This window comes from Lontra canadensis, unplaced genomic scaffold, assembly GCF_010015895.1.
Source record: "Lontra canadensis isolate GAN:19392208 unplaced genomic scaffold, GSC_riverotter_1.0 scaffold71, whole genome shotgun sequence".
Classification (NCBI taxonomy): Eukaryota; Metazoa; Chordata; class Mammalia; order Carnivora; family Mustelidae; genus Lontra; species Lontra canadensis.
Window position 1 is genome coordinate 526,775 of NW_022631065.1, and position 15,581 is coordinate 542,355.

The 15,581-nt window shown below is 45.4% G+C and overlaps 1 protein-coding gene across 2 annotated transcripts in view; it reads right to left on the reverse strand.

Moving 5' to 3' along the window:
- Positions 1-15,581, reverse strand: part of SMYD1 (SET and MYND domain containing 1) — a 39,048-nt gene that overhangs the window by 16,369 nt on the left and 7,098 nt on the right. For both annotated transcript variants that reach the window (XM_032880610.1, XM_032880609.1), the window contains exons 2-3: positions 5,054-5,233; positions 900-1,113 (exon numbers count right to left, since the gene is read on the reverse strand). In XM_032880610.1, coding sequence (XP_032736501.1) covers positions 900-1,113; positions 5,054-5,233 — 394 coding nt within the window. The remainder of the gene's footprint in view (positions 1-899; positions 1,114-5,053; positions 5,234-15,581) is intronic.

Genomic DNA, 15,581 nt, shown 5'->3' on the forward strand with positions numbered 1-15,581 from the left:
CAGAACACCATCCCGGCTGCTGAGAGTTCAACAAAATAGAAGACTCGGTCGCATTCTGGAGAAGCGTAGAGAGTCTCCTATTCTCTAGGTCACTCCAAAGGACCCTCGAGATAAGCACCCTGGGGGAGTACCGTACTTGCTAAAATGCAAGGCCACCTTGGAAGTTTTGGGTAGTTGTATTCTATACAAAGGCCAAAGACAGAAATGTTGGTTCTGAGAAGTCTCCTCCTTTTCCTGTATCTGGGTCTCACATGAGTCTTCTATGGTCTCTATCTTGGTCTCTCACTCTCTGCCCTGCTCTGCCTGACTTAGTGTGTCTGTGTGTGTGTAGGGGTGTGGGTGTTGTATGGCCTAAGCCTCCACCACCTCTTAGACTCTTAGGGCTACAAGAGGTCTGGCTTTGCTGCTCCAAGACAGCACTCTCCAAAAGTCCTTCCTCTCCTCTCCCCAATGTCCACAGCCCCCAGCTCCAGGCTTTCCATTACCCTGTCCACCGTGTCTGGGAAAAGGAATGATCTCATTTTCAATGTGACTGGTGGGCAACAAGGGATAGTGATGGGTCTTTGTTTTCAATACGAACAGGAGAAAAAGTAGAAAGTACAGATAACCAAGAGGGTAAATTTCTATCCAAATCTACCATTTGGAGATAACAAATAGTTTGTGCGTGCGATGCCAGCTTCCGAGAGGGAGGGAATGACTTCCTAGTAAGGAAATCCAGAAAGAAAGAAAGGGGGTGAAAGTTCTTTACTTTGGGCCTCTGTCCCCTCCAGTCCTTCTCTCAGCCTCCCCTCCCACTCTGCCCTGCGGGCTCTGAATACGTCTTGGCAGACCGATCCCAGCGGTCACCACCACTGCCCACCCCCCACCCCCAGCCTCTGCGACGTCATGAGGCACCGTACCACGCCGAAGATGTGCGAAATGTACTGCATGCTGAACTGCTGGCTCTGGGGCGGCCAATACTGCAAGAAGGTGTCCACGTCCACCCGCAGCTCCTTCTGCTCCTCCTCCCCAAAGTGCTCCACGTGGTTCTGCAGGCCATCCACAGCGACCAGGCAGCCCTCGGTGAGCCCGGTGCCCTCTCTCTCCACCCGCCACATGAGGCGGGCCGCCAGCCTGTAGACAGGGGCAGGGTTAGGGATGTCCCGACGCAGTGGTTCGTTCCAGAAGCACTTACTGACTACCTACCGCGTGCCAGGCAGTGTTGAACTGTATAGACGGAATTTCATGGAGCTTTTCATAGAGGGGGAGACCCAAGTTACAAATGGAAACTAGTGCTAAGTGCTATGCAGAGAATAAAATAGGGTCATATGATAGAGAGTGGCTGGGGGAAGGGAAGCCATGGTGATCAGAAGAGGTGACGTGGAGGGGGAGCCCCGGAGCTGAAAATGGAATGAACAGAAGGAGCGGGCTCTGGGCAGAGGGAGAAGGAGCAGTGGGCACAAAGACCCTGAAGAAGGAACTAGTTTGACATGGTGGAGAAACAGTAAGAAGGCCAAGGTGGCTGGAGCCTAGGGAGTGAGGAGTACAGAGCAAATAAAGGTAGAGAAGGGGGCAGGAACCAGGGCTCATGGGGTCTTTGAGACCATGAAAGGGGTCTGGGGACACTGAGCTATGGCAGCCTGGTCTCTCCTGATAGTATGGCTCACTGAGATGGGCACTGGAGAAGGAGTCTAATAGCCTGGGTTCATGTCTGTTTCAAGTTACTGTATGACCTTGGGCAATTCATTTGAACCTCCCTGAACTTAGCCACAAGAGGGATAATACACATCCCCTGATGTGGTATTTGGAAGACAAAGTAATATGTTGGATGTCCACATGTGTGTGAACTTAGAGTCTTAGTGCTTAGGGAGAGAAGTGGGAAGACAATCCAGGTGGGGAAACAGTATAAGCAAAGGCTCGGGGGCAGCCAGAGGCTGGGCATATGCAGGAAGCAGGGAGGGACTGGCCTGGCTGGGACTGGCCTGGAGGAGGAATGGAGGCAAGGTGGGACAGGAGGGAGTCCTAGAGAGCACAGGGCATTGAGTGAGACAGGCGTGCACGTCACCCTGAGTGCAGTGAGGGTCTCCTTGTTAACTGACCACAAGATGAAGCCTATGACTGAGGGACATTTGGCAACTCTCAGCTACTCACTGAATGCATACTGGCCAGGCACCTGCAGGGGTCTGGTGGCCTAAGGCAGATCTGTCCCTTGAGGGACCCCCTTGGCAAAGAACAGGCCTGCTTCTCCTCTTGTTTGGATCACAGAGTTATTTCTGCAAAGATGCCCTGCTGGGCATCCCAGGTGCTTGGGAACCAAGGTATCCCCACACGGAGCTCAGGACAGTACTGGAGAAAATAAGGTTCAGGCAGAGTATCTGTTACCTCCGAATATTAGGGAAAGGGTCACAGAGCTTAGAGAGTAAAGACAAATGGGAAAAAGATTTCAACTCAGTATCAGAAGATATTACCAACTGGGACTGTGCAGATAAAGTGAGTGAGCTCCCCATCACGGAAGGTAACATTTACTTTGGGCTTGAAAGACTAAGTAGGATAGTGAGGAACTATTTGCACTCCCATGTTTACTGCAGGATGATTTATAAGAGCCAAGATATGGAAACAACCTAGGTGTCCATCAGTGGATGAAAGGATAAAGAAGATGCAATAAACATACATAATGGAATATTATTCCGCCACGAGAAAGAAGAAAATCCTGCCACTTAAGACAGCATGGATGGACCCACGAGAAAGAAGAAAATCCTGCCACTTAAGACTGCATGGATGGACCCACAAGAAAGAAGAAAATCCTGCCACTTAAGACTGCATGGATGGACCTTGAGGGCATTATGCTAAGTGAAACAAACCAGACGCAGACAAAAACTGCATGGTATCTGCTATATATAGTATCTTAGAAAGAAAGAGAAAAGAAAGAAGGACAGAAGGAAGGAAGGAAGGAAGGAGAAAAAAGAAAGAAAGAAGTCAAACTCACAGAAACGAGAAAAGTGGTTGCCAGGCTCTGGGGAGTGGAGGAAACAGGGAGAGGCTTAGTAAAAGCACAAACTTTCAGCTATAAGATGAATAAGGTCTGAGGATCTAATGTAAAACATGGTGACTATAGTTGATAACACTGTATTGTATCATTGAAATCTGCTAAGAGAGTAGAATAGAACATAAAAGTTCTCACTTGAAAAAAAAAAGGATGGATATGTTGGGTGATAGACATGTTAATTAACTAGATGGGGGGTGGCGTCCTTTCACAATGTATACATATATCAAGTCACCATTATGTACAGCTTAAATATTTTATAATCTAATATGCCAATTATATCTCAGTAAAGCTTTTTTAAAAATTAAAATAAGTAAAATAAAATCGCAAAAGAGCATTTGTTTGTTTGTTTGTTTTAAAGATTTTATTTATTTATTTGACAGAGAGAGAGAGAGAGCACAAGCAGGGGGAGCAGCAGGCAGAAGCAGAGGGAGAAGCAGGCTTCCTACTGAGCAGGGAGCCCGATGTGGGTCTCAATCCCAAGATTCTGGGATCGTGACCCGAGCCAAAGGCAGATGCGTAATGAAGGAGCCACCCAGGCACCCCAAAAGGACAATTTTTTTAAAGAAGCAGGAGTTCAACAGATGAAACTAAAGGGGATGCGAAGGTTGACCGAGCCATTTCATTTTGTAGTTTCTTAAAAATTTCTAGGATATGATCATTCCATTCTGTACTTTAACTTCACACCCTACAAACCTGGTGAAAATGCTCCCAATTTCACCTTCCACTTCTCCTCTGCTCTCCACTCTCACTTCCCAGCACCAACCCGCAGCCCTACTTGGCAGTGCAGGCCCTGAGATTTCTGGCCTTAGCCGCCAGGGTTACCAGTAACAATTGCAAATGCCTTTCCCGTGTAATGAGGATGGAGGGCAGTTTGCACAAGCCCAGGGACTAGCGGGCTGTGGTGCTTAAAAAGCTCTGCATTTTTTTCTTGGTGTGCCTCTCTCTTTCTTTCCCTTTGGTCTTTTGCTTTGTTTCTTAAATTCCGCATATGAATGAAATCAGAGGGTATTTGTCTTTCTCTGATTTATTTCATTTAGGATAATACTCTTTGAAAAAAATAGTCATTAGCTCTATGTCATTGCAAATGATTTCATTCTTTTCTATGGTGTGTAATATTCCATTATATATATATGTATATGTATATGTATATATATATATAGTATACTATTGTATATATATGTATATGTATATGTGTATATATATACACAATATATGTATATATTGTATTCCAGTGTGTGTGTGTGTGTGTGTGTGTGTGTGTGTGTGGACCGCATCTTCCTGGTCCATTCATCAGCTGATGGACACATGGGCTGCTTCCATAATCTGATGATGGAGGATGAGCTGCCATACAACCATGGAGAACCCACTGATGGCTACTGGCGGTCGGGAGGGGAATGGGGAAAAGTAGGCGATGGGTACTGAGAAGGGCACCTGTTTTGATGAGCACCGGGTGACAGGAGGAAATGTTGAATCACTACCTCGTACACTCGAAACTCATACTACACTCTCTGCTAACGAACTGTAATTTAAATAAAAACGTTTTTTAAAAAGCTCTGCATTTTTTTCTTCATTTTTTCAAGGCAGCTGCTGCTATTGAGTTCTAGCTCGTTTGGCCAAATCTTGAGATTATTTTTTTCAAGAGAAACCAGAAATCCTAAAAAAAAAGATAGATAGATGAAAGAAAGAAAGAAAGAAAGGAAACCAGAAATCCTTATTTTTTTTAATGTGGCCTTTCCCAATTTTTTAAACATTGGCAGGTCAATTAAAAAAGACTTAAACCCTAGAGAGCCATCGAGAAGGGGTCTGCCGCCAGCTCCAACCAGTGGTTGTGGACTGGAATGGCTGCTGCAGACATCCAGTTCTAGATGGGCTCCCAGATGCAGAAGTACCCCTCTCCAGTCTTTTTGAGGCTCTATCCTGACTTGCACACAGCCTGGCTTCCTTGGGCCTGGGAATGCTTGTTACTAAGGCCTTTCCCCACCTGACATTTGGGAATCCTAAGTACCACCCCCAAGGCCCAGCTCTGACCTGATGTTCTCATTGGGCACCTTCCCGTATCTCTTGATGGCCGAACACTCATTCTTGTGGTTCAGCCAAGCATCCTTCTGGCATGTGCGGTCACAGTAGTGGGCAAACTTGCACTGCCCACAGCGATGGAGCTTCGCATCCTGCCTCTTGAAGCAGGTGTGGCACACAAAGTTAACCAGGCTGGAAACGGAGGGAGAAACGGGTGACTGGGGTGGCACAACAGAAAAGGAATGCACTAGACATTGGGCACCATGTGGGAGATACTATTGCACCCTGCTTTATAAGCCTTTCAATTTAACTCAGCAAGTGTAGATTTATGACCCCTATTTGGTTGGCACTGGGAATACATAAGCCGTCAGAGTGAGTGAACCTGCATAAGGAGGCTAGAATAGTGGACCCATGGGGTGTTCCTGGAACACACTTGAACAGACACTTGAGGAGCCCAGGAAGTCTTCCAGGCCAAGGGACCGGGTGGAAATTCCTCATGGTCCCCCTGCCAAAAGCCACAGGTCACTGGCACCACAGCATGGGAGGGAGTGCTCTGTGTGACATGAACTTCTCATTCTTGAAATGCAGTGACCCTTTCCCTGAAGAATAAAACGCATATCTACAATATGAGGGAACATGAAACATGATACATTTTACACAAAATGGGGTCCGCACATTGTGATACATGTCACAGTTCTGTGCGTTTTGCAAGAGTAACAATTACAAGGTCACTGATGTCACTGAGGTCATCCACTGTATTCTCCTGGCTCAGAGAGTGAGTGGCAGTGAAGAGAAGTTCATGCCTGCTCACTGAGGAGGAGAGGGGGAGAGGCATAGGCAGATGAGTTTCCTTACCCCATGCTCCCAGCCCCCAGTGTTCCCAAGAGAGAGCTGTGTGTCTCCCAGATGGGGGCTGTCTTTCAGGCAGAAAAGGGTATAGTTAGCATGAAGGAAACGTACTTCAAGACATAACCTAACACCAAGAGCGAGTGAAATCTGGTATGATGCGCAATATCTCAGTATCTCTGCAATGTGGGGAAAAGAAATCCTGGCCCCTGAAGCAGAGAAATGATGAAAAGAAGTTCATCAGTACGCACAGAAGCATGGAGCTTCCCGGGGAAAATGGGTATGTAAACTCAGGCTGGAGTTTATAGTCTAAAGAGGGATCCAAAAGCATAGGAAAATAGGGGTTTTTAGAATCATATGTTCTAGAGCCTGAAAAAAAAAAAAAACTTCAATAAAACATACAAGTACAGAAATCCCTTGTGTCCATCCCTAACCGAGCCTTTTTGAAATTCCCATAGTAAAAAAGATTGCACTGCTTCCAAGAAGAGTTAGTCCATTGTTGACCAGTCCTAACTATGGCAGATTTCCTCTTCATGATAGGCTCAAATTTGCCTTCCCAAGAAACATACTCCTGTCATCTCATTGGGCTCTCTGGATCCTTGTCCCATGGAACAGACCTGGGCAGGTCAGTGCTTCAAGAATCTGAAGACCACTGGCGTGACTCCCCTTCACTTCCCCTCTCAACGTTAAATATTCCCAGTCCCTTCAACAATCCCATTCTGGTCTCAGTGTGCCTACAGCGGGTCCCTGCAGCCAAAGGAAGGTGGACACAGCAGGGCAATCAAGCAAGATCCAGTGGCCAATGCCAGGGCAATAGCCCAAAGGCCAAGCCCCATGGTCCCAGGACAGCATCAAGAAATGGACAGACAGGTAGAGAGCCAAGCTGAGGGCACTGCATGGGCTATTACTCTAAGCTAGGTCCTGGGTTTCCTAAAGTCCAGTTTTCAGTCTCTGGGTTGCCAACTCAACACACCACTGTGTCCCCAACTACTATGAGGTGCATTGCTAATAATTGTTATTAACCATGAAGTACTCACAGGCATGGAAGGTTAGTGGTTATTTCTAAGTTTAGAACAGGTTCAAGGTTATCCCCATAATAATGTCTTCCTCCTTCCTCTGTGATCCCTTAAGCTTTCCCAGCGAGAGAGGAAGGGTAGAATTACACTGGCATATTTAGAATTGCAAAGAATCTGCACCCATCGTAGCTATGCCACGGAGGGTATTCCCTGTTTGAGAAGGTCATCTGCCATGAGCGCTCCAGCAGAACGGAACACACGGGCAGGGACCCTGATCATGTAATGGCGTCAACAAAGCCCTAGAGATGGGAAGCTATAAATTTCTCACATCTGCCTCAAGTCAAGATAGCATTCTCTGGCAGGCATGTGAAGCTCATCAGCAGAGACTGAACTGCGGAAGAGCCCAAGTAATTTGGATTCCAATGAGGCTCCAAATTCTGTTTCCTGGCCGCTCAAAGGTGGATGGCGGGTCACAGTGCTTCATAATTATGGTACCCAGAACAGAGTACGGTATCACATTTCCTGGATCTGAACATTGTGATTCCGTTAAATCTTTCAGCAAAAAAATTCACAGTTATTTAAGATCAAATGACAAATCTAGACACCAGAACCTCCCAAGTTTTCTTAAGGGTGCTGCAGCCAAATCAAAGCTTCCCCCAATGTGTCCATACAATGCTGTGTTTTTTAAAATAGCTTTGAGGTATGACTGACATACCTATCCAAAATCTTTAACTTTATAGACTCAGACATATGCACATACCTGTGAAACCATCACCATGACCAAGACAGTGAACCTATCCAACATTCCCCAAAATTTCTTCATGACATTGAACTTTTTTAACCTGAAGTGGGGGGCTTCCCCTTTATCCCTAGCTGATAGTATTCCAAATGGTCCAGACCACTTTGAACTTTCATTCTGCCATCACTTCTCTCAGAAGATGATACAGGCCTAAGAGCAAGTCTTAGGTTGGGAAGAGGAAGGAGGAGCAGACGCCCACTTCTGGGGTCTCAGGACCCAGAACAGGAATACAAACCCAAGGCAGGAAAGAAAGGGAAACGGTGAGAGAGGAAAGAGAAGCAAGCACAATCATGCTGGTTGTCACTTGTGACTTGTCACATGGAGTTCTATGCCTATCTGCTCTAGGGGTGCCATCAGGGAACAACCCCACATTGGGACTGCTCTAGCATTTTACACCCAATTTTTAGATATTTTTAGACTACTCAAGCATAATATCCTCAATATACTCAAGCATATATATCCAGATATATTCACATTCATAGACATATTTCATGTGGAAACTGAAATTTGCACCTACCAAATATTACGCTTTGCAGTTCCTGCACTATTTCACTGTTTCACATTTTAAACAGAACCACAAACTTCAGGTGGTCACCTAGAATAACAGAGAAGTTCTGCTGCTTCATCTTTGTGGGCTCCACTTATTTCTAATGTACTTAAACTTCAGGAAGACGTAGTAGCACAGGGGCTGGAGACATGAACCATGGCCAAGCAACGGAGAACCTTAAGAACTTGCTCTTGCAACAAACACGTGGTGGAGGGCATGGGTGTTAGGTGTCGACCAGATGACAGAAGAGTCCTCTGGCTTAACCTTTGGGCAAGATACAATATTAATTGAAGGGCAAGTGATTTTAAAACGTGCTAATTTGAAGTTTATGCAAAAACAATTGTTTTGAACAGAGACCAAGGTAGACTCCCCCCCCCCCCCCCCCCCCCCCCCCCCCCCCAAACCAAAGAAGAGTATTGTATCCTTGACATTGTTTAGAATTACTGATGCAAGGTGACAATTAAAACCAAGTCTTTAGTTAGGTTTTTAAATGTCAGTTCTGTTATTGTTTTTAAATTCTGTTTAGACAACACCCCCTTACGGTCTGCCCCAGGGATGGACCTCTGGCATTGCCTTCTCCTTGGTCCACGCTGCTTATAAAGCTCAAATTTTCTTAGCCTGGCTCGAAGGGAGGCAATACATCTGTACTGGAACCTGCCTCCAGGATCCCATGAACTGACTCACTACACTTCTAATGGGGCCTAATTATAGAATAATCTACCTGCCATGAACGATAGCTATAAAACGTTCACACGAAATTCTAGTGGAAAGCCCCTTGTGCCTTCTAAGTCACTAACAACCACTCTGACCAGGAGAAGGCTAGAGAGAGAGGCCCCGTACTGCAGCATAAAGACACTCCAGACCGGGTGTTAGAGAGACCTCCACAAACACTATACAATCAATTATTGGTCCTTAATCAATTCAACTATCAGTTCAACATCATGTCACTATCATATTGTCTCATGACAGTCTTTACACTTTGCTATAATGAATTTTTATTACTTCTCGTAAGAAGAACATGTGATTAATTTGAAATGATTATTTTTTTCTCATAGTGAACTCATAGTGGGTTCCAGATGTTAGCCACCAAACTATCCAAACTATTTTCTACAGGCTCACACACTTGTTTTACAATCCATCCTACAAGTTTTCTAGGGCCTAGAGTCAAGTTTTATTTATTTATTTTTAAAAGATTTTATTTATTTATTTGACAGACAGAGATCACAAGTAGGCAGAGAGAGAGGAGGAAGCAGGCTCCCTGCTGAGCAGAGAGCCCCATGTAGGGCTTGATCCCAGGACCCTGGGATCATGACCTGAGCCGAAGGCAGAGGCTTTAACCCACTGAGTCACCCAGGCACCCCTAAAGTCAAGTTTTAAATCCTGGTGAAAAGCATTGTGAGTTATCTCCTAATTTAAATCTCCTTGGGATGAAGCCGACGTTTCTCTCCAACACCTCACCTGCCACTAAGGCTTAGCCCTAAGGCTGGAACCGGGAAGGAGGAGGGGGTGGGTGTGAAGCAGAGCTGGGCTTCTCGAACATCAGTGTGCATACACATCGGCAGAGACCTTGTTAAATTCAGGTTCCAATTCAGTAGCTCTGCAGTGGGGCCTGAGATTCTGCATTTCTAACAAGTTCCTGGGTGATGCTGAGCTGTAACTTTGAGTAACAGGAACGTAGAGATGGAAGAAAACCTGCTCCTTCCCATAGGGTATGCACGGAAGTGTCAGGAAGGCAGGAAGGAGATTAATTTAAAAAAAAAAAAAATCCTATCCCTCTGGTCTCCATCTCCCTGACTGATGGAAGAATGGGTATTATGGAAGGTCAGACCTGGAGTCAGTCAGAGCTGGGTTCAACTCCTGATTCTAGTAGCTACCAGCTGTGTGACCTCAAGCAGGTTACCTAAACTCTCTGAGTCTTTGTCTCCTTATGTGAAAATGGGAATAACAACACCTAGATCTTGAAATTTTTTAGACAGATGAATATTACTTGTTAATGAAACATGCTTAACTATTTTAAGAAATTCAAGCAAGAAGAAAATTACAAAGAAGTTCCCAAATCCCACCACTCTCAGAGTGATTTTGAAGGTGAAATGAAATGTAAAAGAGCGAGCTCAGTGAGCCTTGCACGAGATGAGGGCTCAGTTGTCAGCCTGGTCCACCAGCCCATCTGCCATGTGGGGAGGTCAGGCCAGGTGATCTCAGAGCTCCTGCTCTCCTCCAGCATCTTCTCAGGCAGCCGCCAGCAAGGAAGACCTCCCAGCTAGAGGAGAACCCCCGTAGGAGGGGCAGGTAATTCTCTAACAGAAATACCTCCCCTCCTACTTACTTTCCCCAGTGAGAAAGAGAGAGAGAGTATCCAGAAGACAGGAAGTCCAAAACCGCTTTTTGGATTCCAAGAGAAAGATGCTTCCTCCAGCCAGCCTTAGCCAGGAGACCTTTGGGAAGTCCCATTTTTCTTCCGAGGCCCTTTTTCCAGTGCTTGTAGAGAATAGTAACTCCCATTTTCACAACACTCTGCAATTTTCAAACAGATGTTATAAGCAATTCTCCTCTTTTAAACCTTCACAGCAACCCTTTAGAATAGTGACCACAGTCTTTCCAGGGATATTATGCTTATAAGAGTTCCAGCTGCCTCCACTGCGTCCAGCACAGAGGACAAAGGAAGGCGCCAAAGCCCACCTCTGGGCTCTGCCTGCAGCCCTGAGCATGCTTTGCCCTGGCCAGCCGGCCCCACTCACTCCTTGCTCTGGAGTCTGTCCTGGGTTATATCATCTGTCAGAGTCAAGAGGCTGGATGTGCAGCTGCTACTCAGCTCCTTGTATGGAAACAACCAGTTACTGGACAGATAGATGCAAAGAGAAGGTGCCTGCAAGGTGGACAAGCCTTCCAGAAACAGCCAGAAAGGACTGAACCAACAACTCTGCCTTTTTGGACTCCTAAAAACTCTCACCCTGCCAGGGGTTCTTCCCTCAAAAATGGAGGGGAAGGGGCATGTCTTAAAGAATACTCCATCCTTCAAATACCCAGAGGATTTTACAATATTTTCAATTCCTTCTTTCCTTCCTTCCTTGTTCTTTCCACTCTACCTTCCTTTCACAAGCCTTTATGGGCATCTACTGTGTGTTGTGCCTTGAGCTTGGTAACAGAGGGCCTTAAAGATAAACAAGACACAAGGGCGCCTGGATGGCTCAGTGGTTAAGCGTCTGCCTTCGGCTCAGGTCATGATTCCAGGGTCCTGGGATTGACCCCTGCACTGGGCTCCCTACTTGGTGGGAAGCCGGCTTCTCCCTCTCCCACCCCCCACCCCGCTTGTGTTCCCTCTCTCACTTTGTCTCTCTCTGTCAAATAAATAAATAAAATCTTAAAAAAAAAAAAAAAAAAAGATAAACAAGACACAAACCTTGCCTTTGAGCAGTCCCCAGCCTGAGCTGAGGCATAAACACATATAGGGCATGCCTAAGGCATGCCATCCAGGAGTGCAGGCAACTTGCTGCAGGGTTCAACGAGAGAGACCGAACTCACACTGAGGTGGGGGAGGCGAGGAATCTGGGAAGTCGGTCATCTGTGAGGGAAGGAGGCACTGTTCTAACTCACTAAACATGGGCTGAGTTTGTACTCAGAGAATGTCAAGTTCTCCCATGGAGAGGCACTGGCTTGAGTCAAGGCATCCATGTGGGGGACACAGGAGACAGGAGTAGCTATCTGACAAGACCATGGGCTACACCACACTGGGAAATGACCAATAATTTGCTGGGTCAATGCTGGAACAATGACCAGACACAAGGAGAGCTGGAATGTTACCCTCAGTAGTACGTACTTATTCTGCAGGCAAAGGGGAGCCACTGAAAACTTTTGCAGAGTGGAGACACACACCTGGGGCTGGGAGATTCATTTTTCATTTCCTGATGCCGTCTACTTAATGTTGTTTTTAAATGGCCCATGTCAGCCCATGGGGCATCGCTGGATTAATGTCTGTACTCTACATACTTCAGCGTAAGAAGTTAGGTGATACTACTTCCTTAGGTCAGATATAGGTATTGCCTATTTATTTTTTAACATCTCTTCCTTAGTAAAGCAGCAATTCTCAACATTTTCTCTGCCACAACTCACATGATGAAGTTCACACACCCCACTTGGATCTGTCTGCATTTCCCACACTGGGGCTGTGATCGCGCCCCACTTCCCATGCTCAAAACACGTCTTCAGATGCACATAACTGAAGATGACATTGTTGTGGGGACAACCCGGATCTAATTATAATGAAAAAGCAATTATTCTCAAACTTCCACATCTAAGGGTTAGTTCATGAAATTGAGCAATACAGCTTATAACAGGTCATGTGACATTTCACTGTGTTTTGTCTCTGCAACTAAAAATGCCAAACTAAAGACATATTTCTTTTTTTTTTTAAGATTTTATTTATTTATTTGACAGAGAGAGAGATCACAAGTAGGCGGAAAGGCAGGCAGAGGGAGAGGGGGAAGCAGGCTCCCTGCTGAGCAGAGAGCCCGATGCAATGCGAGGCTCCAGGCTCGATCCCAGGACACTGAGACTACACATGACCTGAGCCGGAGGCAGAGGCTTAACCCACTGAGCCACCCAGGCGCCCCTAAAGACATATTTCTAAGGGTGCCTGGCTGGCTCAGTCAGTAGAGCATGTGACTCTTGATCTCAGGGTTGTGAGTGTAAGCCCCATGTTGGGTGTAGAACTTACTTAAAAATAAAACAAAATAAAGACATATTTCTAAATCTGCTATGGTTATCCTCAACACCGAGTGTAAATGTTTAACCACTGTAAATTGAATAACAAACAATGATTCATTTATTTTCTGAACATTGAGTGTAAATGTTTAACACTTAAATTGAATAACAAACAATGATTCATTCATTTTCTGAACTAATTGTTCAGGAATTTCCCTGATCCCTTTATTAAATGATTTCCATTTATAGCAACAGTTGCCCTCACTACCCACCCTACCAGCTGTTATCAGATTTAAGGCCACAGTGTGTTGGTGTTTAAGCCACCTTAATCCTGGTGTTCCCACAGGCCCATATAGTATTACAGTGGCTAAAAGCCCAGCTGTCTCCAGTGGACCTGAAGCTCCTAACTGCTCCAATTTTCAAAAAGCCTGACTGGCATTAATTTCTTTTAAAGTACTCTACTTTTTCTTATGTTCTTACCTTTGTCTTTTTCCTATCCACGAATGCATGATCTCCTGGGCACTTTCAACTCTTGCAACAGAATAAGGATCCAGTTCAGTTTCTATTTATAGAAATTTTTTTTGTAAAAATCCACTATCCTTGGGGCGCCTGGGTGGTTCAGTGGATTAAGCCTCTGATTTCAGCTCCAGTCATGATCGCAGGGTCCTGGGATGAGCCCCATGTCAGGCTCTCTGCTCAACAGGGAGCCTGCTTCCCGAGCTTTCTCTGCCTACTTGTGATCTCTCTCTCTCTGTGTCAAATAAATAAATAAAATCTTTTAAAAGAATGCACTATCCTTGATCCTTCTTTTTTTCTTTTTTTAAGGATTTTATTTATTTACTCGACAGACAGAGATCACAAGTAGGCAGAGAAGCAGGCAGAGAGAGAGGGGGAAGCAGGCTCCCCGCTGAGCAGAGAGCCCGATGTGGGGCTCGATCCCAGGTGCCCCTATCTTTGATTCTTCTTAACATCTTCTGTGATGAGTTGGATTAATATGCAATTCATCTTTATTGGTTGTGATAGGCTGAATGATAGCCCTCCAAAATCCCCAAAGGCCCCCCTAAAATTCCCAAAAGCCCCCTATCCCGAGCCTGTGAATATTTTATACTACATGGCAGAAGGGACTTTGCAGATGTAATTAAGATTAAGGACCTTGAAAAGGGGACACAATCCTGAAGTATCCCGGTGGGTCCAATGTAATTAAAAGGTTCCTTTTAAGAAGGAGGCAGGAGGTCAGAGCGGGGAAAGGATGCTATGCTGCTGGCTTTGAAGATAGAGCCCAGGAATACAGGCAGCCTGAATGGAGAACAAGGGGAGATGGAGAGAAGGGAGTTGAGGGAAATTGGAAGGGGAGGTGAACCATGAGAGACGATGGACTCTGAAAAACAATCTGAGGGTTTTGAAGGGGCGAGGGGTGGGAGGTTGGGGGAACCAGGTGGTGGGTATTAGAGAGGGCACGGATTGCATGGAGCACTGGGTGTGGTGCAAAAACAATGAATACTGTTACGCTGAAAAGAAAAAAAAAAAAGTCTAAGAAACATAGCCCTATGGATCCATTTTAGATCTCTGACCTTCAAAAGTATAAGATAAGGGGTGCCTGGGTGGCTCAGTAGGTTAAAGCCTCTGCCTTCAGCTCAGGTCATGATCCCAGGGTCCTGGGATCGAGCCTCACATCAGGCTCTCTGCTCCGCAGGGAATCTGCTTCCTCCTCTCTCTCTCTGTCTGCCTGCCTCTCTGCCTACTTGTGATCTCTGTCTGTCAAATAAATAAATAAATAAATAATCTTTTAAAAAATTTGTTTTTAAGCCACTAAAATTTGTGGTAATTTGTTATAGAAATGGTAGGAAGGGAATACATTGGTTTGTTATTACGAGCACTTTTCTTCCTGGGTAATCACATGTATATTCCTGTTTTTTACCTATTAGTTTCTGGATCTAACCCTTCTCAGGTCCCAGAACGAGACTGATTGTTTTGAAACTGATGGACGGGTACCATTTCTTGCATTAAAATTAAATATTATTAACAGGACTGACAAGAAAAGAAGAAATTAAGTAGGCAATGCTGGACCCCACTTTTCAACACAGTGAAAAGTGATGGCTGGACAAGATCCCAGGAATCTCAGTCCTGCCCTATGACTTGTCTGTGTATGACGTGGGCATGGCCTGTCATGTCACTAAGCTGTTTCCCAATCTGTAAGAGAGGATTGAATATACTCAATGGATCTCAACCTTCTTCTGGGTTGAAAGTGATTTCAAAAGTGATGCAAGCTGGGACACCTGGGTGGCTCAGTTGGTTGGATGACTGCCTTTGGCTCAGGTCATGATCCCAGAGTTCCCGGATCGAGTCCTGCATCGGGCTCCCAGCTCCATGGGGAGTCTGCTTCTCCCTCTGACCTTCTCCTTGCTCATGCTCTCTCTCATTGTCTCTTTCTCAAATAAATAAATAAAATCTTTAAAAAAAAAAAGTGACACAAGCTATAGACTTTCTCTCCGGAAGTATAAAGCATGGATGCACATGCACATAAACTTTGATCCTCTAAATACAGGTCTCTCCCTAGCTAAGGATCCATGAACCCAAAAGCTAGATGTGCTCTAAATTCATGATGTCTAAGATTGTTAAAAAAGGAAACAT